This window comes from Diabrotica undecimpunctata, chromosome 6, assembly GCF_040954645.1.
Source record: "Diabrotica undecimpunctata isolate CICGRU chromosome 6, icDiaUnde3, whole genome shotgun sequence".
Classification (NCBI taxonomy): domain Eukaryota; kingdom Metazoa; phylum Arthropoda; class Insecta; order Coleoptera; family Chrysomelidae; genus Diabrotica; species Diabrotica undecimpunctata.
The window spans coordinates 10,769,951-10,795,245 of NC_092808.1; the positions used below are offsets into that span (position 1 = coordinate 10,769,951).

General features: G+C 33.2%; 2 protein-coding genes across 3 annotated transcripts in view; one reads left to right on the plus strand and one right to left on the minus strand.

Moving 5' to 3' along the window:
* Positions 1 to 25,295, minus strand: part of Ih (hyperpolarization activated cyclic nucleotide gated potassium channel Ih) — a 482,830-nt gene that overhangs the window by 318,371 nt on the left and 139,164 nt on the right. The window lies entirely within an intron of this gene.
* On the plus strand, positions 9,860 to 19,777 carry LOC140444739 (15-hydroxyprostaglandin dehydrogenase [NAD(+)]-like). The gene is made up of 6 exons (XM_072536502.1): positions 9,860 to 10,113; positions 10,940 to 11,150; positions 11,200 to 11,326; positions 11,957 to 12,063; positions 19,039 to 19,310; positions 19,507 to 19,777. The coding sequence occupies exons 1-6, from the start codon at positions 10,055 to 10,057 to the stop codon at positions 19,586 to 19,588; spliced, it is 858 nt and encodes a 285-aa protein (XP_072392603.1). The 5' UTR covers positions 9,860 to 10,054; the 3' UTR covers positions 19,589 to 19,777.

A 25,295-nucleotide genomic window follows, 5' to 3' on the forward strand; every position in this document is an offset into this window, starting at 1 on the left:
CTTGTCCATGAAAAGGATTCCTTCTTCAGTTTCAAACTGTGTCCACATAGTCTGCTATGATAATCTAAAATATACAAATGCTGCAGATTTCCATATCCAAACTTTAAAATTCGGAAGGTGATAATTAAGTCACCACGAAGTCGACGAGCTTCAAAAGTTGGTAACTCTGCTAAAGAAAGTCTTTGTGGGTAATCTGGCCTTCTTCGTTTAAAAGATAGTCTGGTGGCTTTCTTTTGGACATTTTCGAGAAGAGTTCTATCGCGCACTAATTCTGGGCACCAAACTGTTCCACAGTACTCCAGTAGGGGTCGGACATAAGTTTTATACAAACGAATAGAACCCGAAAATAATATTTTTGTATAAGTCTTATTAAGTAGGTACAATTTACTATTCGCTTTTTTAGTGATGTTTGAAATATGCTCCGACCAACTCAAATTTTCAGTAATTGTAACACCAAGGTCACAATATGATCCCACAGTATCCAGTAAATGCCCGTCTATCGAATAAGATAGACGTGGGTTATTTTTCCCCAAATGTAAAACTACACACTTATCTCTATTTAGAGGTAACATCCAATCCGAACACCACTTGAAGAGCGAATCTAAGTCACTTTGTAAGTCTTGTCCATTCAGAAGTGGGTCAAAAATATATTTTTGTATCGTCTGCGTAGAAAGCTTTCCTAGATATGATATGAGAATAAAGATCACTAGCATACAACACAAATAGTAGTGGACCCAAAACACACAAAATCCATGTGGCACACCACTTCAAACTGGTTTTTTAGATGACAGCGATTTGCCAACTCTAACACAAAACTCCCGATTTGTTAAAAAATCATTAATCCACTCAAGAAGTTGTCCGCGAATACCAAAGTGTTCTAGGTTACGCATCAATTTTCTTCTTGGCACCTGATCAAATACTTTTGCAAAGTCTAAATATATAACATCTATAGGTCGTTTTTTATCCAATGCTGCTGTCCATTCATTAACACACCACAGTAAATTAGTCATGGTTGATCAAATTTTTACAAATCCATGTTGTTGTAGAGGAATAATTTTTTCTCGAAGCAAAAATTCTGAAAGAGACTCTGTGATAATTGATTCCATAACAATTCCATAATAATATAATGAGTATAAGACTCATATATTTTTTTCTGAAGTTGGCTTAAAGAAAAAGATACGTGGCCGTCATTCAACAAATCCATAAATGAAGTTAGATTTATTATTTCCCGAAAGAATAGGGATAAGAGTAGAGAAAAAGAAATATCTAATATCGTTGTTAAAGTACGTGCCTACTATCCACCACGACTATTTTAAAACTCTCAAGTGCACCAATGAGATGAATAATACAGGCCTAGCATAGATTCAAGAGGAAGATTTTTTTTCTGTTAAAAATACTTTTCAGTTTTGTACAACATAACAAACGCCTATACAACATTTTTTTTCCTTTTTTCTTTAAAAATAAAGCTAATTTTGAAATATTTTTTTGCTCTCTTCTACATGAATTATTTTAGTTTCTCCTATACAAAAACCATAAAATGAGGTTATGTTACTTTATTTAGAAATGTATGTAATCGATTAACTTTGCCCTCAATTATCTCAAAAGACTGAATTTGATTTATAGTCACCTTTGGTTCTGAGCCACTCATATGAATATGTGTAGACGGGATATATTTTTTTTTTCAATTTAAATCTTCTATACTTATTTTATGGTTTACCAATCGTCAGGAGGACCTTGTGAGACTAGAATTAAGAAAAAAGGAATCGTCTTCTTCTTCATGTGCCTTGTCCGTTCCGAACGTTGGCAATCAACATGGCTATTCTGACTTTGTTTACGGCAGATCTGAATAGTTCAGCAGATGACAATCCGAACCATTGCTGCAAGTTTTGGAGCCACGAGTGTCTTCTCTTCCCTGGACCCCTTCTGCTGTCTATTTTTCCTTGAACGATCAGCTGTAGTACTCTATATTTATTATGTATCGTAACGTGACCCAAGTATTCCAACTTTCTTTTCTTTATACTTATTCCTACCTCTCTCTCTTTACCTATCCGGCGTTGGTCTTTGTTGGTCACGTGCTCAGTCCAGGATATACGTAATATACGTCGGTAAGCCCACATTTCGAAGGCCTTTACTTTTTTCATCAATGTTGCGGTCATTGTCCACACCTCCATTCCATATAACAAAACCGGGAATACATAACATTTCAGAAGTCGAATTTTGAGAGGTAGGGTGAGGCTTTTAGAGGTGAAAATTTGCTTCATGCTAGTGAACGATGCTCTTGCCTTTTCTACTCCTATACGTATTTCCTTCGCTTGATTCCAATTTGAGTTAACTGTTGTTCCCAAGTAGATGTACGAATCCACGTGTTCAATTCTTTCATTGTCTAATATCAGTTGCTGTGGTGGTTGTTGGGTTTTGCTTACTAACATCCATTTGGTTTTTGTGATATTTAGTCTGAGTCCGTATTGTGCACTTCTTTTTTGTATCTTACTCATTAGGCAACCCAGTTCCTCCATGCTACTTGCTAGAATCACAGTGTCATCAGCATAGTGTCATCAGCATACCGGAAATCGTCTACCTGGCAAAAATTCTAAAATACTGTACAAGGTTTCGATGTGAAGTATTTTGACGACATTTTTCCTCGTTAAAATAGTAAAACTGTACACAAAAAGTAGATGTACTTACATGTAATTGATATGTTTCACTTACCTGTAAAAGAAAAACAGAGCTTAAAAAATTATAGTAAAGAATAAATACCTAAATACATAAAATGATTACATTTTATAAGCAAATGTAAACTATTTACATTCAGTGCTCATATTAACTAATTTTACCCTAATGTTGTCTCAACACACTCCGACTTATGTAGAATCTCACTAGTGTACAATTAAATCATCTGGATAAACTGTTTAACAGGTTTATTCATTTGTAATATGCCATTTGAGTATATTTGTTGACTCGTGTGAACTCCACCAGTGTTTAGACGTCCAAAGTAAATGTTCCGGTAAAATCCACACAACGCAATGCAGTAAACAAGTATTCACACGATTAGCGCCGAAGAATGGACTTAATTGTCTTTGATTAAATTTTGTGTTCCAAGTTTTGTTTGTGGTCTCAGAAATTTGCAATACGTGTTCAATTAAATTAAGCTCAAAATCTAAATAATTTTGATTTACTTTTTCTGTTTTTCATGTTATTCTATGGAAGGAACACCTGTTGAAGCCCCTGGTAGCCGAGTAGAGAGAACAAGACGTCCCGATGTTCTTATTTATATTTTATGGACTCTATTCAATCACCCAGTTACAAATTATCTTTCCTATTAATAACACAATTTGAATATTTTTTCATGAAAAAAGAAGTATACGGATATCGATGGCGTCACGACAAAAAGGCATAAGCGCCAAAATTTATAAATTTATGTTTTTTGGTATCAAAATAAAGTACATTTTACGTCCTATCGACTATTAGAATGACGCAGCTGTAAAAAATTCCAACTCGACTAAAACAAGCTTTGAATTTTCTAACCGCCAAACGACTTTCTTAAAAGATGAGACACCGAAATCAGTAAGCGACAAGATCCGTAGTGGAAGGTGGTGCTTACGTCTTGGGTCTGAAAACGTGGTTATATCAATAAGGTAAACAATAATTTGAAATATTATTAATATTTAATGTTTTGTTAAGCGTTTAGTTAGATTATTTATCTTGAAAAATCATAATATACCATAAGAATGTACAATTTTACCGACTATCGGTTAGGCCTTTTCAGAAAAAAATTTTTCGTTTATCTAACCGCCATTTGGCCATTTAAAATACACTATGACTTAGATTTGCCATATAAAAGTTACTACTTAACCGACTTAAATAAGGTTTGAACCTAAATAAAATATATATTGACTTTGTTGTATAGTTTTCTTTTTTTTAATTTTAAAGTTATATTTTGGTAGTAATATTATTTTAAAAACCTAACATTTGAATGGCGCTTACTTCTTTTTTTTAATGGTTTTTAGAATGGTTTCTCGGGGGCATAAAATAATGAATCTTGCATTGCAATCCATTTGGGAAGATCAGAAAAGCAATGTGCAGGAATCCAGCGGAAATAATAAAAACCATGGTTCATTTTCCACTGAAAATGAGGTCCTCAATGAAGCGCTAAAGCATGATATTCTTTTAGAGCCTGTACTAAAAGACCATGAACAAGAACTCCAAATGTCTAGTTCTGTTCTAGATGATGATGCCATTGTGGATTTCAGTTTTCCTCAAGTCTAAATTTGAATATTGACAGCCGTTTATTTTCGAATATTGATGAAACTGGCGAAGAAGAGACTGATTTATTAACCTGTGATAAAAAGCTTGTACCTTACTCAGATAGTGATGATACTGATGATAGTAGTAATAATGCCGCAATAGTATTTAGTTTATTAGTTGATGATAAGATAGGTTGTAATGATTTTATACCACAAAATGATTCTTTAAACTCCGAATCAGATTCATCATCCTTGACAGTATTTTTTAAAAATGAGACTGAAATTGACAGCATTAGATTAGTTCTAGCTCACTACGTTCTAGCTCATCAACTGGTTCAATTTTCTGTTATATCGGTTCTTCGTTTCTATTAGTTTGTTTTGTTATTGATAAATGTTATTTTCTGTTATCAAATTTTGATTTGCATTTTATTTCTATTAGTTTTATAATACAACTTACTTAGTTATCAATGTAGAAAAAATGGTACGTTTTAATAGTTTTTGTTGTTTTTTACTTAATATAACGTGATAATTATATTAACTTTTATTTTTGTATTTTTTACACCATTATAACTCTAAGAAACTCATAAATATATTATTGTGTATTGTTTAATTTGTATTATTTTTACTTAATTGTTATGCTTTAAAATGAAAAGGTTTATTCTCCCTTTTTGTTATAATTCCGTAAAATTAAAAGGCGTACAAGTTCCTAAGCGACATTTTTTTATCAAAATACTTTTTTCAAAATATGGTAACTGCCTTTCAAAAAGGCTTAAACACCACAGAACCTAACATTAAAGGCGTAAGCACCAAAAAGTTAAATATCTCATGTTTATAATAATTGTTTTATAAATAACATATGGTAAGTCAGAATGCCTCAGTTCGATAATAATAAAATGCCAAAAAAAATGTAAAAAAATAAATATTAAGCGATATTAAACGTTTTTTGTGTCTCCTGAAAAAAACTGTCAATGGCGCTTATGCCTTTCTGTCGTGACACCGTCGATATCTAATGAAAAATGGACATTACTTATTTACCAGGAATTAATTACTATCAAAACTACAATAACCAACAATGGAAGAACTTGCGAAAACCTGTTGGAAAAATTTATTACTGCTGATAGACCCAGAAAACTTGCTTTTCTAGTTGAAGTACAGAAACAGCTCAATCTGATAAATCAAATTTCAAATTCCGCTAACTTAAAATATACAGAAATAATCTCCGACACATCTTAAAAGTGCCTAAAACGAGGTTTATCTAATGCTATTGGAACAATATGGAAATCTATTAGTGAAAATTCAGACGCCTGTGAAGGCGGATATTTTAATAAATGTATAAATAGGATAAACACCGATGAAGCTCAAATAGAAAAACTCTTAAAAAATCAAATATATGTTACTACTTTAAAACTTTTAAGACTACTATCCAAAAATTGATGTTTGGAAAGTTAGCATATCCATTTTATAAGGCCAAATTCAGACCAACACTATAATTTGTTGGTAATTTAATTGGTATAATAACCAATCCCAAAAACTACCCCATCATTTCCTAGCTCAAAACACATCCCCGGAAACCGAGATATCGGACAAAAAGCCACATGGACATTAGTAAGGAAATCTCTTTTTACCAAACACAATTACAAACACTAGATTTATATAATAATAGTCTCCCGTTTTATAACGCTGTCGCGGCTTTGGGAGTATAGCAGGGTAGTCTGCTATATCTAGAGCCTACGGTATACAAGGAAGGTAACATGGCCAGTGCTACGCTTCAACCGTCTATTATTACCCCTGGTTTTACCCAAGGTACTCATTTTTATTCAGGCTGAGTCGACCTGGGGCCTATAGACATTTTTAAAATGTCTAGATGTTCTTGCCGGCGGTAGGATTCGAACTCCGGACCACCAGCTTGCGACGCAAGCATCCTACCGCTTGCGCTACGCAGCCCTGTCACTAGATTTATGTGAGTCTTTAATGGAAATGTACTTTTTATTACTAATAAGGGGAACTGTTATTTGAAAAAATAATAACCTTGAAGTACAGGTTGACTTGAATTCCTACAGAAAACGCTGATATGCAGAAGACCTATGAAGAGACCTTTGGCTACCAGCCATGGGAGCCGCAAGGATGCAATATATATATATATATATATATATATATATATATATATATATATATATATATTTGGAATATATTCAATGGTTGAATACCAGAGGTTTTATCGGTCAATAATTGGCAAATAAAAGACGTCAACTACTTTATTGCTTTATTCGAATACGTTTCGCTTTTATTTTTAAAAGCATCATCAGTTCACTACAAATAAAAAAGATTTTAGAATATAAGTAAACAAACCAACAGGGTTCATACTTACAAAAACAATTTGTAGGGTTTTTTTTAAAGATGTTATAAAAACTCTACGATAACTTAACATTAAAGATTAAAAACTAAACGGGAGAAACGAAACAAAAAATACAAGTAAAACTGTAAGAACATTAGTTCATTTAATTTTAACCGATGGCTTCATTTGAACGTTGGTTTAAGCTCTTTCGAGGGTCAAACCACACTAATCTTTTCGATTGTTTTGGATCAGCTCGTCATAATTTTCACATGTGGCTTGTTATCGTCCATGTGTTTCTTTGGAATGCATGGTGCAGATTACGATTCTTAAGGGAAGTATCAAGCGGAACAGGGACGGACCTTTTTTTTTATTTAAAAAGGATTCATTAATTCCTTTTTCTTTAAAAAACAAACAAACAAAAAAAAAGAAAAAAAGAAGAAATTTGGAAAGAAAAATGGGATTGAAGTTACTGTCTTGTAAGGGGTTTTTTTTTTATTTATTTTGTATGATGAGGGAGTGATATATCTGACTCAAGTTGTCGATGTCGGTTCTCTTATTTAGGGAGGATGGATGTTTAAGAATTTGACACATTTCAAGGATGGATCGCTTATGATGATTTTGTTGTTTGCACAGTATTTTGGTATTCGTGAAGTCGATACTGTGTTTGGTTTACACAGTATCGACTTCACGAATACCAAAATACTGTGCAAACAACAAAATCATCATAAGCGATCCATCCTTGAAATGTGTCAAATTCTTAAACATCCATCCTCCCTAAATAAGAGAACCGACATCGACAACTTGAGTCAGATATATCACTCCCTCATCATACAAAATAAATAAAAAAAAAACCCCTTACAAGACAGTAACTTCAATCCCATTTTTCTTTCCAAATTTCTTCTTTTTTTCTTTTTTTTTGTTTGTTTGTTTTTTAAAGAAAAAGGAATTAATGAATCCTTTTTAAATAAAAAAAAAGTCCGTCCCTGTTCCGCTTGATACTTCCCTTAAGAATCGTAATCTGCACCATGCATTCCAAAGAAACACATGGACGATAACAAGCCACATGTGAAAATTATGACGAGCTGATCCAAAACAATCGAAAAGATTAGTGTGGTTTGACCCTCGAAAGAGCTTAAACCAACGTTCAAATGAAGCCATCGGTTAAAATTAAATGAACTAATGTTCTTACAGTTTTACTTGTATTTTTTGTTTCGTTTCTCCCGTTTAGTTTTTAATCTTTAATGTTAAGTTATCGTAGAGTTTTTATAACATCTTTAAAAAAAAACCCTACAAATTGTTTTTGTAAGTATGAACCCTGTTGGTTTGTTTACTTATATTCTAAAATCTTTTTTATTTGTAGTGAACTGATGATGCTTTTAAAAATAAAAGCGAAACGTATTCGAATAAAGCAATAAAGTAGTTGACGTCTTTTATTTGCCAATTATTGACCGATAAAACCTCTGGTATTCAACCATTGAATATATTCCAAATTTAATCAACGGTCGTATTTTTTACTATGTCTATATATATATATATATATATATATATATATATATATATATATATATATATATATATATATATATATATAATGAAAACGAAGAAAGAAAGGTTGGACACAGAATGTGAAAATGAAATAGAGTTAAAGCGAATATATAGACAAAAAATGTTGCAAACAAAAAATGATAATGATAAAGAAATATATAATGGGCAAAGGAAATTAGTAAAGAAAAAGTGCCGAAGAAAGAAAAAAGAGCTTTTAGAGAGTCAACTTCAAAATATGGAAGAAAAATACCAAAGGAAGGATATAAAATATTTTTACGAAGATGTTAAAGAATTAAGCAAAGGTTACAATTAAAAAACGACATACAATAAAGACAAAGAAGGTAATCTAATAGGAATTGAACAACAACAATTGGAGAGATGGAAACAATATTTCGAAGGACACCTGAACGGTGAAATAGAGAAGGAAAACGACAATGAACGAGAATCAATACCAATGGATGGAATAGATATTGCAAGACCAACTAAGGATGAGTTTGAGGAAGTTTTAGCTGCAATGAAAAACAATAAAACCCCTGGAGAAAACGGAATAGCAGCAGAAAACATAAAATATGGAGGAGACTACTTGAGAGAAAAAAATCTATAAACTAATATGTCATAACTGAGAAGAGGAAATAATACCTAAAGAGTGGTTCAAGTCTATAACCACTAATATATACCCAATACATAAAAAGGGAGACCTGTCAAGTTATTCTACCTATAGAGGAATAGCACTCCTGGACGTCACATATAAAGTACTGGCAACCGTACTAAAAAGCAAAATAGAAGTGTACACAGAAAATATATTGGGCGACCACCAAGCTGGTTTTAGAAAAAATCGATCAACTAGTGACCATGTATTTATACTGAAACAAGTTCTCTCTGGTGCATATGAATACGACATACTGACCCACCTTCTCTTTGTGGATTTTAAGGGTGCTTATGACAATGTAGGTAGATCAAAACTGATGAAGGCACTACAGGAGAAGAAAAGGAAATAGATCTACGAATAGCAAACGGAAACAGGTGTGCAGGTAGTTTGCAAAGAATAATAAAATCGAAAGAGATATCGAGAAATACAAAAATAAGGCTGTATAAAAGTATCCTGCTACCTACTCTAACGTATGGGTGAGAGACATGGGTGTTAACACAGAAACTACAACAGAAAATTGAAATATGTGAACGAAGAATATTAAGAAGAATTTTTGGAGGAAAGTTAACAGAAACAGGATGGAAGCGAAGAACAAATGCTGAAATACATGTAATGTTCGGCGAAGGGAGAATAAGCAATTTTGCCAAAGTTAGAAGATTGCAGTGGCTAGATCATCTTGTTAGAATGGAGGACAGTAGAGAGGTAAAGAACATAGTATGGAGAACATCGGAAGATAAGAGGCAAAGAGGCAGACTAAGTAGAAGATGGAGGGAAACAGTTGCGGAAGATCTACAAATAAAAAAGAGATAGAAAAGTAGAGGAAAGAAGCTAGAGACAGAAGGAGATAGAAGAGAATTATTAAGCTATGTGCCTGCTACAAGCTTTTATATTATATATATATATATATATATATATATATATATATATATATATATAAAATAAAGTAGTTAGGTATGATGAATGAATGATGAATGATGAATCATTGAATGATGAATCATTCCTCGGTGTCCTCAAAATGCTTCTTATGAATTTAACATAAAGTAATATGAAAACAGCGTATTTATTGGGTTTTGTTTAAAATCAAGATCATGTCAAAACTCTACACCATAACTATTTGATGTATTAGAAGAATCATAGACCATAGATTTAATTGACATTCTTATTTCAAGGTCATACGAGTGTATTAGAACTGCCAAAGGCTTAAAAATGTCAAATTTATTAAATCATGTCTGTCATCACCAAAGTGAAAATTAGAATGTAGAAATATAAAAGTGATACAATATGCTAACATTTCCAAAATTATTAGTAACTTCAATTCATCATTTCGTTTACGAAAAATTGTAAGTACTTCTATTGAGTTATGTTTTTATATGTCTATATACATTATATTCAAGTTTTTAAAATAGCCACCATATGTATCTGACAATGTCCAATTCGATATGTAAATCAATCGCTTACATTCTGAATGATATTTTGATTCATGTTTAAAATTTCTTTTTTAACGCATTATTTTAGGTCTTCGATATTGTCGGGCTTTTTACATAGACCTTGATTTTTAGATAATCTCAAAACCAAAAGTCTAAACGAGTTAAATCCTAAGCACGAGGATGTCATTTAATAGATTCTCGTCTATCTATCCATCGATTTGTAAATATTTTTTTAAGATAATTTGGCACATGGTTCCTAAAATGAGGCGGGACACCGTCTTCTTAAAATCAAATGTTTTAAAGTGTATGACATTCTTGATACCAATGTATGTTTTTCGGATTCCAAAAGCGTGTATTTTCTTTATTAATTGTCCCGATTAAATAAAAATGTAAAGTTTGTCAGAAAACAGAATACTTTCAACAAATTTGCAATCGTTTCACGAAACTTCGGTCTTATATCAGTGTCTTTATTTAAATGGATACCAATTTTCTTTTTGAGAATTCGGTGAACTGCAGATTTTGACAATTCAAAATTGTTACCTAAAGGGCGAACTGAGTCATGCAGATTTTCAACAAATCTCAACATAACATGAAAAGAGGGAGAAAATATCCAAATAGGGATGTTCTTGAAAATTAAATCAATAGATAATCCTAATACAACTTAGTATATTCATTCTCTACATATTTTTTTATTATAAAAGCCACAGCTAAATCATATTTAAAAATATTATTGTTAAAGAGCTGTCAAACTTAATTCATTGTATCGTCGAGCTACTACTACTGTCTCCGCAAAACACAAAGATGCTTCCGCTTCAGTCAAAGTAAAGGCTTCTTCAATATCAGGAGCTTCAGAATCAAGACCACTATCCAAGAAAGTTGCCCTCGTAACCGGTGGATCGACACAGTCTGGCTTAATTTGTGTTCAAGAACTGTTAAGATGTGGCATTAAGGTAAGGTTTATTATACAAAGACCATAATTAACTAAAAAAGTAATTACAGGGTGTTATGTTTACAGATACCGATGAAAACGTAGGGCGAAAAACACTAGACGAACTCTGTATGTGCTATGAACCAAATAGAGCTGCATTTATTCGGTCTGACGTAAGAGACGTCCTGCTGTTAAGAAGTAAGTATATATTCTTTTACATTGTGTATCCCAAATCTGTATGTAGTACGTTTTTAGCGAATAATATAAAAAAATGTGTCACTGACGAGATCAGTAGAACTCTTAACTCTCTAAACATCAATACTATCTTCACTACTCACTTTAAGTTGTCCAATCTCGTCAGATCCGCGAAAGACCAAATGCCCAATGAAGACCATGATGTCTACAAGATACCTTGTTCCAATTGTAAACTTACTTACATAGGATACGCAAACCGACGAATTTAAAACCATATTTACGATCATTCTAGATATGTAAAACATTCCGATTCTACTTCATCCCTTGCCCAACATCATCCACCGCTTCTATCCTCTCCTTAAAATTAAGAATTATTCGTGAAACTATCGAAACTGAAAAACAGCTTAAATAAATTGAGACCCCAAACTCGAACGAAACCATATCAACTTGATAATGGGTGCTTAAACGTCCAGTTATAAATCCTCAACGCGGGTCTTCTCAAGAACGTAGTAATTTTCATTTATCTGACTGCGGAAATTTTTCCGAACATTTATATATATATATATATATATGTGTGTGTGTGTGTGTCTGTACAAAGTAATTCTATGATCTATAATCAATATTTTATTTTAGATGCATTTTTGAGTTCTAAAAAGCATTTTTGCAGTCTGGACATAATTGTAAATATTATCGAACAATCAGAAAAATGTAAGTGGCCGGAAGAAATCGACAAAAACCTGGTGAGTAAGCTTGGTTCTACTAGTTGTATACCCAGCCTTTGTTTTCATTGTAATTAGGTCGTTTTCTTACATGGTGTTGACATTTTCCCAAAACTCCCAAAATCGTATTACATTCATTTGGAATTTTATAGAAATATTTTTTTTTCTTTCTTCTGCTTATTTAATGTAAGAGATTTATTATGATACAAATATGATATAGCCATTCCACACCATCCTGTTCAAACTCTATTGCGCATCATTATTTTCAGATTTGTTAAGAACCCCTCTTACATATTTTGCATTAAATCGAAGTGTTATTCATCCAAAGACATATCTGTATCAACATCATCGGTAGACGTTTACGTTTTCAGTTGGTATTTTTTTTCTCTTGTTCTTCCTGCTCCATATATCTAGCTTCTCAGGATAAGGCGTCTCCTTAGAGTATTTACCTTTTAGTAAATTTGGTTCCTTTCTTGTGTAATGGCACGATTATTCCGATGTTCCATTCCAGCAGAAAATGTTTATTTTTCCAAATGTTCTTCTTCCTCTTTTATTAGTTCTGTACTAAAATTGTCTGATCTAGGCGACCGTTTTTTAGTTTTTTGACATCTGCTTTTAATTCGTCTACTGAGGGTTTATTTGTTTCGCGTGTTTTGTGCTGATAAACCAGTTAAATTTTGTCATCCAATTAATCGTTATTCTCTTCGAGTTACAATTTAAAAATATTTGTCCATCGCTTTCATATTTCTTTTTGTTCTGTCAGCATGCTTCCCTCTTTATTTATACACATTTCTGTTCTTGGTTTAAAATCATTTTTATTCTTGTTTTATTTTTGAAAGAATTTTCTAGTTTCTGTCATTTTGTTTGATTCTTCTAGTTCAAGAAGTTTCCTTTTTCTGTCTTTTTTATTCGGTGTATTTTATTCTTTTCATTTTTGACTCTCTTATATTTTTTCTGTTTGCCGAACAACAGAGCAAAGGAGATTTTTAGAGCGACACGCCATCGCCAAAGACACGTACTAACCAGGCACCCGAAAACCGAACTTCCATTCTTAGAAGCTAAGCTTTTAAAATTTGTAGGCCACGAACATTCTGATGAGTAGTTTGACTCTAGAATAAACACTCTTAAAAGATCGCAGATTATAGCCTGCAGTTACCAAAAACGCTAATCCAAAAGTCGTTTTCCAATAAAAACTCCTTAGAGCTTGTTTGTAGCAGAATCGGCCTCGGAGCAATAACAATAAACGTGAGCCTCAGTTTGTTGGTAGACAAGTCAAAATACTTTGAGCTCCACAACTTTTACAGTTTTTGAGAAAAAACAGTGTGAATTTAAATAAACCGAAATATATAGAAGCAGTGTACAGTGGTCTGTTAATAGCTGTAAGTACAGTTTCCAAATTGGCAGTAGTTTGATTACAAACATTGTTTTTTTTATACATACGAAGAACATTATTTATATTTCGTATTTATTAATTGTTTAAAAAACTAGTTTCAACTCTTGGCATTATCTTGCTAATTGCCAGATCGAGTATTTACCTTTAAACAAACAAAGTCGGACCTTTGTCCGAATAGAAGATCCGAAGATTAAAATTATTGAAATGAAAGTTCAATTTAAATTTAAAAAAAGATAGAAGACTAAATTTGACAAAATGACAGGTGATACTTCTGACTACAGGGGTCCATCAATTAATACCGATCAGCAAAACATTACTTATTCTACCATCACTAAGCAACAACCATTAACAAAATTCCCAACAAACAACTAGGCCATAATTTTACCGGCAGTAGATGAAATAAAAACAGAAGAGTACACCATTGCAGTAGGAACTATATTCCATCTAAAAAATGTACTATTCTCATCCAAAATGTCAAACGGAAGAATATGCATCTACCTTTCAAGCATACAAGTCGTAGATGATTTTCTAAGTCAACATGGTGAAACTAAAATTAGAGAACATACAATCAAAGCACGTAAACTAATTACACCCGCTAATAGATTAGTTTTATCCAACGAACAGTCTTTAATCAATCTTGGTTTTAAATTAATGTCTCCGATTTCGTTCCTTAGAGCTGGAATACAAGACCCACAATACAGCCATGTACTTAGTTTTCGAAGACAAGTTTACTTTGCACCTACAGACAATTTTACCGTACCCGACTGTCGTCCCGTCCTAATTGATTTTGAAAATATTTCCTACCGAATTTTTCTTTGCCACCAAGCTGGTCACGTTTCCTCGGACTGTACCTCAAATCCCTCTTATCCACAAAATACTCAAAAGCCCCAAACGGAGGAAAGTTTTCTTCCACAAATACCATCCACTAGCTCCGAACAAAATTACACATGTAAATGACGAATCTCGAGAAGAAATGGATGCTCAAGTCAGCACTGATACCGATAATAAAAATAAACGATCTTACTTGGAAGTGTCATCCCCAACTTGCTCCATTCCTACAGAAACTGTACCAACAGAATTTACGAAACCAAAACCAGTGCAAATTAAAAAGAAGAAAGAAATTATCAAATTAGACAAATCCACTTTAGAAACTACTAATATTGAGTCGTTACTACAGTCAGTCAAACAATTTATCCAGGATGCATCACCACCATATGTACTAAATTACACCCAATTACTAGCATTCTTAGAAGGCGTCCACGGTTCTTCCACCAGAGCAGAACTGGCCCTAGAGTACACACAGGATATACACGGGTTAGGACATATGCTAACTGAAATATATCCCATGTTGAACAAAAGAGCAAATAAATCTAGAATTACAAGAATCAAGAAAAAACTGCTTAGTAACACAAACCAAAATTTTAGTATTCAGGATGACACCCCTGAAGATACTTACGTATCACAGGAAAATACTCCTTTCAACGATAAATAAAATTAAGGGTTTAACCAAACCACCCAATACTATGCCAAATTAAAATTGATCTAAAAGAACTTTACAGTAAGAATAAAAGCAGTAGAACTTTACAGTAGAATTTGTTTGGAAATTTAGAAATTCCTCATTCCGACATTCAAAACACCATCAAGGAATTTTCAATGAGAATATGACTCGAAAGATGGAAAAAATTCTTGACGACAACAAACTACAACGCATCAACCCAAATTTGTCACCAAAAGGGATAATGCCACAAAACTGACGAGATCAAGTCATACAATACCGCTTGAGAATAGGACATACCAGGTTAACCCACCAGTACCTAATGAAGAAAGAACAACAAAAATTGTGCTATGTTTGTGATATTCTTCTGATAATCGAACACATTATTGTTAGTTGCCCACTCTATCACTAGGAACGACTTCAAAGTGATTTACCAAGTGGTCTGAAAAGTGCTCTGAACTATAGTAAATGTGATAAAGTGACTAAGTTTCTAATGTACAACTGTTCCCCGCCAATAACCTTTCATGGTTGACGCGGTTTACTTAACTACAAAAAAAATGTGAGCCGATGGCTCCCTTCCTATCTTATCTTCTTTTTACAAATTCCATCATAATACAACGATTTTTTACAAATCTCACAATGTAGACTCTGGTTACAAAAAAAAAACTAGTCATATCTTAAAGAGGTAAGTAAAAGCCTCTTTTCATAATGATAAAAAAGGAATTTTTATAACGTGTCCATTCCATTGAGCACCATTGATCAGAATACTCACTCTGGATGAAATAAACGAAGCGCTTAACCAAACTAAAACAGGAAAAGCAGCAGGCTTCGATGGAATGTATCCTGAGTTTATAGCCACACTGGTACAAAAACACGACAGTGGCTCAAAAAATTCTTTAGCGACATTGTGAATTCAGCTGTGCTACCCCCAGAATTCAAAAGAACAAAAATCATCGCAATCCAGAAGCCTGGCAAAGACAACAAGCTGCCTGAAAGTTACCGGCCTATTGCCTTACTCAGTTGCTGTTATAAATTACTAGAACGACTTTTATATAACCGAATATGTAACACCATTGAGGATGCTGTACCAATTGAACAAGCTGGATTTAGAACAGGACGAAGTTGCTGTGACCAAGTGCTGTCCTTAACTACATTTATTGAAGCTGGCTTTGAAAGACGCGAAAAATCTACCATAACATTTATAGATCTCACGGCTGCCTATAACACTGTGTGGAGAGAGGGCCTTATTTCTAAGCTGATGAAAATTATACCTTGCCTCAAAACTTGTCAGCTGATAAATAATCTACTGACTAACAGACTGTTTCAGGTATATATGAATGATGCACAGAGTAACGTTAGAAAACTTAACAACGGCTTACCTCAAGGCTTAGTGCTAGCCCCTTTATTATTTAACCTTTATACAGCAGATATACCTGGAACAAAATCGAGAAAATTTGCTTATGCTGACGACCTGGCCATTGGCTTCCAAGATAATAGTAAAGAAGCAGGAGAACGAGCTCTAAACGAGGACTTAACTACACTAAGTAACTATTTTAAGAACTGGCGCTTACGTCCTAACACAAGCAAAACTGAAACCTGTCTCTTTCACCTGTCGAATCAACTTGCGGGCGATACTCTCAATGTAACTCTAAATGATACAGCTATCAAACATAACAACAACCCCAAATATCTAGGCGTCACACTTGATAGAACACTCATCTTCAAAAGTCATATTACAAACGCAGCTGGTAAACTAAGAACAAAACTTAATATCAAAACTTGCTGGAACAACTTGGGATGCTTCTGCAGATACTCTTCGGACCTCTGCTCTAGCTTTGGTTTTTTCAGTGGCAGAATATTGTGCACCAGTATGGCTAAATAGTGCACATACAAGCAAAATCGATGTCCAACTTAACCAAACCATGAGAATAATCACTGGAACAATAAAACCAACGCCAGTGAGATGGCTGCCTACTCTAAGCAATATTGCTCCACCAGATCTACGCCGTACAGCAGCATTAGTGAGAGAGTACCAGAAAATTGTATCTAACGTACAATTACCAATACATCAAGATATCCCAGACATCTCAAAAGAGCACCAGCGACTGAGATCTAGAAATCCTCCAATACGATCTGCCCGAAAAATTGGTAATTCCTATGATATACATAGGCAATGGACAACAAGATGGATGCCAACAGTAGAATCGGACTATATTAAGATATCCACCCCAACTCAGGGTTTCATCGGATCAAATCTGCCCCGGTCCACTTGGGCAAGGCTTAATCGTATACGTACCGGATATGGTAAATGTGCTGATTCGCTGTTCAGGTGGGGTCGTGCAGAAAGTCCACAGTGCGATTGCGGACAATCTAGACAGACCATAAGCCATTGTGTTTCAGACTGCTTGAATCGTGCCTACCGTGGAAACCTTGAGGACTTTGCGGAATGTACCCCAGAAGCAATTGAATGGCTATGTAAATTGGACATTAATATTTAGTGTCATTCATTCTATCTTTAGTGTTTAAATAATATATTTAATATATATGTATATATTATTGTATTTGTATATTTATCGTACTGTGAAAGTCCATACGCTAAATAAAGCACCAATTGATAACACTTGTAATGGATGTACGAATGAAGATGATTAGAAATAGTTTAATGTCGAGATCGTATTCACCCAATACGCAGAATTGCCGAGTTGCAGGGTCCTGGAAGAAGTAGAAGAGAAACATCTAAGAATACATGATATCAGACTTAGACAAGACACTTCTGTAAAGAAAGTTGATAATGGTATAACCCAACATAAATCCGCATAGGCAAAGAGAATGATGATGACATTTGAATCTGAAATATTTTAAAAAATTAATGGGAAAATCGCAGTAGTTGGCTGTATACCATCGTTTAAAAAAAACTGATACAGAAGTAAAACACTTCACATTTGTATTTAGGTATAAAACATATTAAAACTTTTAAAAAGTGTCGTCAAAATTTATAAAGTAGCATAACGTGACATTTTTTATCTAGATCAGATCATCTTTAGTGCCTTCCTTTGTAATTGAAGCTAACACTAAACTTGTAGCTGTGACATTAGTATATGGTTTTACAATTGTTCCAAATTTAAATTTTAAGGTGACTCTAGGTCGATGACAGTGGATAAAAATTAATACTTAAAGAGCAACATGTTTCTTTGCTCGACTTGAACACGTGGTCCTTGTCAGTTAAAACGACAACGAAATATTTTGTTTACTCTGATCTGTATATTTCAGCATTTTTATTGCATCTCCTCTGTATCTCTTCCTATATAACACTTTTTGCTAATTTTTTAATTTTTTTCACTACCTTGTTCACTTTGTTTGGCAAAATACTGTTGCTGCTCTTTTTAATTTTGGCGTTAAAATTTGTAACCTTTTTCATTCTTATATATTCTCTAATGTATTTTTATCTAATAAAATTTTTAACCAAACTCTCAAGCGTCAACTCCTTGTACTCATAGTTTTTTACAATTTTTTGTTATTCTAGCATTATTATAAAGAAACACATGTTTTAAAGTTAACTAATATGAATATTTTCACATGCCAAAAACTCATGCAATAAAAAGGGTAAAAAGACATATTCAATTATCAATAAAACAAAGATGTGCTTCGCGAAAAAGCGCGAATTGGCTTGACTTCATACGCTATAAATGGAAAATAGGTTAGGTGTAAAATATGAGTTACGAATTTGAATACATAAGGAAAAATGAATAGAGCTAAAAAAATATTTTTGTTGTACGAGTACATAAAAGTATTTGATTCTTTCATCATCTTTGACACATTTAATGATGCTAATTACAGAAAATCTGCTCTTCGGTTGGTCAATGATAACTGAATAAAACAAGGTAAATGCCAAAATTAAGCCGTTAGCGCCAAAAATTCCAGAATGTTTGAGTCACTAGGAAAAGAGTAAATAAAAAAATAAAATAAGAAGTCCTTGATTTGGATACAAAGTTTATTGATAATTTTGGGTGTATGATTTGATGGATCTTAGGGAAAAAATTGTAAACAAATGTTTTCAACGGTATCAATTATTTGTTTGGTAACCGATTATTTATTTTAAAATTTTCAGAAAGGCATAGTGAGAAGTACATTACTCGGCTACGAATTCCTTAGTACCAATCAAGGAGGAAAAGGAGGAACTATCTGCAATCTTATAGTTTCACCGTGCGTGGAGGAGAAAAACTTATCTCCCGTTTTAGTAGCCACCAGAAGCTACTTGATGAGTTTTGGTAAAACGATGTCTTCGTCGTTTAATAAAACCACTGGTGTTAAAATTATTACTGGCTTTGCAGACGATGACAAAAGGGCTTTAAAATCAGCAAAAGGACAGGACGTTGCATCGTAAGTTTTAATATTTATATGTTAGCTAACGATGTGTTAATAAACAAATAAATAATAGATAAAAAAAAATAAAGAAAATATATGTAAATTTTTGGAAAAGTATTTAGTATTTACTTAATAATCATATGAAAATACGTTATTATTAGTAATAAATTAAGTATAAATAGAAAGTTAACTTATATAATTACATTTTTAGGAAAAGTTTAACGAGTATGTTAGAAAACGCTGAGCCTGGATCAGTTTGGACGTTACAATTTTTGAAACAAAGGACCCAATAACAAGAAAATCGAAAATTAATCACAAAATTATTTTGACATTATATTGATCACTGTCGATAATAAAGCATCGTTTTTTTTTCTTTGAAAAGTGTGAATGTTACGTAAATAAAACCAGTAATGCAATTTAGATATTAGTGTTAGATGTGTACTAAAAAGTCATCTCAGTTATAGCGTCTTTTTATAAATTTCTTTCCTTTATCGTTTTTGTATTTCTTACAACCATGCGTTTATATAATACAAGACTTATTAAGTTTTCTACATTGTTCTTTGTTCCTAGATGTTTGATATATTTTACTGTTTTAAAATCGGTAAGATAGTTTCGAAACAAATTCAGATTTCTGCTTTAATCTGGAGCCTTCTAAAAATTGCAAGGCATAGCCAGACGTTGATAAAGATGTTAATAGAGACATGGGAAATCTAAAATTTGCATTCCACGACATGTCTATTCATCTAAGCAGAAATCCTTAACGAAGTTGTTTCTCGTACTCATACAGAGTAGATCCGAATAAAATGAAAAAGACAGAAAAGATTTGATTTCACGTTCAAAGCGTCTATGTATCTATTGATACGTATTTCGACTTAATAAGTCTCATCAGAATAGTTATTCATAGCCGTTCTTAACGTGAAAAATAATCTTCTCTGTCTTATTAGGAAGCAACAATAACATGGCTTCGTTATGGACGCAATCTTTTCTGTCTTTTTCATTTTACTGTTTTACTTTATTGTATACCTTATCTTTATTATGCTTATGTTCCACTGTCCGCGTTTCAATCATATAGAACTAACTCGACTTGATATTTGAGTGAATTTGATACTTATTCCCAAAAAAACAGTAACTGCATTAAGATGCCTCAAGAAAGTAGCTTCCGAACAGTATCTCTACTTGAATGTACAACAAATACAAAAGTACACAAAAAGTCTACAGGACTTTCAACAGTTATTGGATTGCTTAAATACGACGGAAAGGAAAATGGGTTTAAAAATAATTGCTTTTAAAACAAAATTTATGATATTTAGTCGCCAACCTCACTCACCACAATGCTACTCTACAGATAAATCAACAAAATATCGAGAAAGTTACTAATTTTAAATATCTGGCACGCTACATTCCAGGCCAAATAGATCCAAATTTGGAGACCAAATGCAGAATTAAAGCAGCTCGCACAACGGTTCTAAAAATGAAAATATTCTTTTGTAACCACAGCTTACTATAAATTCTGTCAAAGAATGATCAAATCGACTGGTCCAACGAAGACTGTAGTAACTCAAATTTTCCACTTTTTGAGTTACGAGCGCAAAACAATAAAACATAATGATATCTTCCCCAGGAAAGAATCGTATCTCCGTAAACGTAGTTATGCAACCAATATTACGTGTAAGAGTTTTATAGTATCTCCGATTTATGAAAAACAACTGTAGAAAATCATCGTATCTTGAGTTACAATAGTCTTTGTTGTTATCTGAGGCGATAGCATAGGTATCGTAACATGAGTTACTACGGTATTCTGCGTTAGTTTAAGGTTATGTTCAAAAGTTTAGTTTTGTTATAATTGCCATAATGTGTTCCAGAAGTGAGTTAATATTGGAATTAGCTGAGAAAGCGTATAAAAACACTGAAACGGATATTTCTTATCGTTCTTTTGAAGGTAAATTTATAATAAACTTTATTTAAAATAATAACAGCAAAGTAAAAACGTACTTATTTTTTAAGGTAAACATATTGCTGAAAGTATTGTAGAAGAAAGCAAATACAAAAAGGCGAATGAGGATCCTGGTGACCACGAGACTGATATTAATCCTGAATGTTCTACAGGTTGGTTTAAATTCCGCATGAAAAAATATTACGTAGGCATTTACCTCATTTTTGTTTAATTTTAGTAAGCTTAGAAGAGAATGAAGCCAATAGGAATGAAAATGAAATAATTGAGAAGGAAAGCGATGAGGAACCATTTCATGCAGACTCTGATACTGACCCAGATTACATTCCGACAGAAGATAAAAACATCCCTGAAGTAATAATTGAACCTAATAAGAATATAACTGAAGCAACCACAAATAGAAAGAGAAGAAGCAGAGGCAATATAGAGAGAGTAAGTAGGAAAAGAATTAGACGTTAGTAAGTGGGCGGATGAAAAATCTAAAACAAGTCTAAACCTGGGACTTGAACATGAAAATCGAAAAGGTATTCAAATTAAAGGAAGACAGATGGGTGCACCATGCGCAAACACATGTAGACTAAAATGTGCTACCAAAATAGCTAAAGAAGATAGAGACCTTTTTTTCAATGAATTTTGGAAGTTAAAAGATCATACGAGAAAGTGGGATTTTATTGCTCGTCATGTGAGACAGGTTGCCAAAAAACAAGTAACTATTACTGCAGAACAACGGTCTCGAAGAAATTACTCTCTAGAATATTACTTCTACATTCGCAATGAAAAACAACGTGTTTGCAAAACTATGTTTTTGGAAACCCTTAACGTTTCAGAAACTTGGATCACTACAGCATTAAGGAAACTGAAAAATGGTGGATCATTAAAAGAAGATAAACGTGGAAAGCACACTAACAGACCACATAAACTATCACCAGAACTTATAGACAACGTAAAAAATCACATAAATCAGTTTCCTGTAGTACCTTCCCATTATACCCCTTAAGAATACGATGAAGATGTACCTTGAAGAAGGGCTAACTATCCAGAAAATGTACCGATTGTACCAGCTGCCACGTCACGCCAGTATAGAGATATTTTCAATGAATAGTTCAATATTGGGTTCTTTAAACCAAAAAAGGACCAGTGTACTGTTTGTTCTGTTTTTAATATGGCTAGTGATGCTGAAAAAGCAAAATTGCTCGAACAATGTGAGTCCCATATGAAAAACAAAGAAGTTATCAGAAACTTAAAAGACATAGACAAACAGCTTGCACTAGATGATAAGAGCTTGTGTGTGGCTTGCTTTGACCTTCAAAAGGTTTTAGCTACCCCTTTGTCTAACGTAAGTAATTTTACTACAAAAGCAAATACTCTACATATAACTTTACAGTTTATGATGTTGGAAATAATCAGGGTTACTGCTATGTATGGCACGAGCAGGTGGCTAAAAGAGGTCCTAATGAAATTGCCAGTTGCCTCTGGAAATTTAATTTTAAAAAACTGACTGATACCGAGAATTGGAAACTTGACAACGAAAAGAAATCAATAAAAGTTAGCAAAATACGAGAAATAAAATTTACGCATGAACACCAAAATTCTATAATATTTAAATACGAATTCGATGATGGTTTTAGAGGTTGTGACATAAAATTAAATCGAAAATGCAGAGGACGGCCTTCCACTACTATCAAATTTCCACCGAAACTGTATGATGCACCATTACTAATTGAAGAAAAAAAGCTAAAAGGATTACTGTGGCTGTGTAATACCGGCAAAATACCCACAATGTACCATGGATTTTATAAAAATCTTAATTCAAAGAGTTATGTACCTCCTAAAGTCGAGCTCGAAGTTGATTCAGTTGAGAGCGAAGAAGAGTCGGATGAGGAAAATTGAATTAAAATATAAAACTGCAAATTATATCAGTAGCTTCTTCAAAATGTAGCATTTTATATAAATAAAGTTAAGAAACAAATAATTCTGGTATTTATTACTTTAAAAATATCTCCATCAAAAACTATAGTAACTCATTCAAAAGTCACTTATGACATGACCATTTCTGTCTTAAATCTGTTTTACCCTTGTAAGATCATTATTAAAAGTATCACTTAATGCTATAAAAACATCCATTTAATAGATTAATGAATTTTGGTAACAGTGTAAATACATTTTTATAATTATCTCAATTACATAAAAAATGAGTTACTACAGTCTTCGTTGGACCAGTCGAAATGCTATATTTGATCAGTGTTGTTACACGGCACTAAGAACTGGACTCTGAAGACTGATGAATCAATCGTGCAGATGTGGTTGCATAGAACAATACTCCAAACACCCTGGACAGCGATAGAGACCAACGAAGCTGCATTAAATAGAGAAAATGCTGTTCGTAAGTAATTGAAAACTATTAAAATAATAAAAAATTGGTACTAGTTAGTTTGTAATGTAGCATCCCAGGTATTAAAAGTAAATCACTTTCTTCATGTTTTGTTGACCTATGTCTAAGAAAGCATTATCGTTAGGTTAGTGACAAAAGGCTGTTTGAAAATTATATTGGGGTAGATATTAAATAACAGCGGGGATAGAATGCTTCCCTGTCTGACGCTTATTTTGATATAACATTTGTTGGTTAATCTTTCGTGGACTAGTACGACTGCTTTCAATATAAGTTTTTTATAATAGGATTAGCCTATCCAAAAGCCTTTTCTCTGGTTCCAAACTGGTTTTCATCTACGTCTCTTTTGCAATACCTTCGTATTCTTTCGTAAATATTGCGCCTGACTAATCAGATTAATTAATCTTTATTTGTTCGCTATTTCGTCGTAAACATAGTACCATTTCTCATGTATTTCATCAGTCTTCTTTTTATTGTGCTGTCTTCTAATGAAGGTTGACGATCACTTATTTAAACGCTTCCCTATCTTTTGCAACGTGAACTATTCAACACTGAGGTTAGTCCAATCTCTGATATTCCTCAAGCAAAATTTTTTTTCTTCTCAAGCCTTTTCTTCCTTTTACTCTTCTTTGCATAATGACGTGTAGAAAAGATCTTCTTCGTTTGAGATTTTTGAAGACCACGAAAACGATGGAATGACAACTTAATGGAAGCACATTGAAAAACAGACAGTCATGTTTACATAAAAAGAAGAAGAAGAAGAAGAAGTCTATATAGCCACATTTTAAATGCCTGTTTACAGATTAGGCTTTCAGAGTCCAAGCTTCTACCTTTATAGTAGTTGCGAGTATACATAACATTCGACGAACCTCAAACTGATAGCCATGCCCAATTTCTTGGTTATAAACATTTACTTACATGTCAATTGTAACATTGTACATTGGAGTACAGCCACAGCAACTGACTGTAAGTCGCTGTAGCTTTACTTCTTTTTCACATCAGTCTTGTAACATTTTTTTATATAATTAAAATATTAATTATTTTTATTCCTTTTACCCCCGTGATGATACGCTTATGTTCGGTTTACCGTCTTCAAAATTTTATTGAATGCCCAGAATTTCCTTGCGTCCGAAAGGTTTTTAATCCTTTCCGTCTTAATCCGGGTCTTTTATGATAGATTTGTAAATATTCCAAAGGCTCGTATAGTAATTTTTCTGTAAAGACCCAATCTCGGGATTTCATATTTTATCACGTGCCAAATTACCTCGAACTTTCCGATAGCCGTTATAACCTTCTCAGAAATACATACAACTGGCCTATGATTTTTGAGGGGAGATATCCCTTCTTTTTCTTGGGTAGCTTGGTAAAATTTTGAGAGGAACCAAGTCACTTATCGGTGGGCATTCGTCGAGTTAAGACGCTTAGTTCACATTATCGTATCTGCTACCTTACCGTCTCTGTGCATTTTCTTTATAAGTGTGTATACACTTGCTTATTAGAGTTTTTTTTATCTTACACTATATTAGTTTAAGTATAGTTGTAAAGCACCTTTAAGGGTAATTAAATTCAGTGTTTAATACCAGTACAGTATTAACTTCAGTGAATTAAAGCAGCAGTCTCCAGGAATTACTGTAAGTTGACATAATTTTAATATCTCCAC

Coding starts and splice junctions, on each gene's coding strand:
- LOC140444739 (XM_072536502.1), top strand. CDS start 10,055: ATGCTAACATTTCCAAAATTATTAGTAACTTCAATTCATCATTTCGTT. Junction 10,114..10,939: donor CATTTCGTTTACGAAAAATT/GTAAGTACTTCT, acceptor TTATTGTTAAAG/AGCTGTCAAACTTAATTCAT. Junction 11,327..11,956: donor AGACGTCCTGCTGTTAAGAA/GTAAGTATATAT, acceptor ATTTTATTTTAG/ATGCATTTTTGAGTTCTAAA.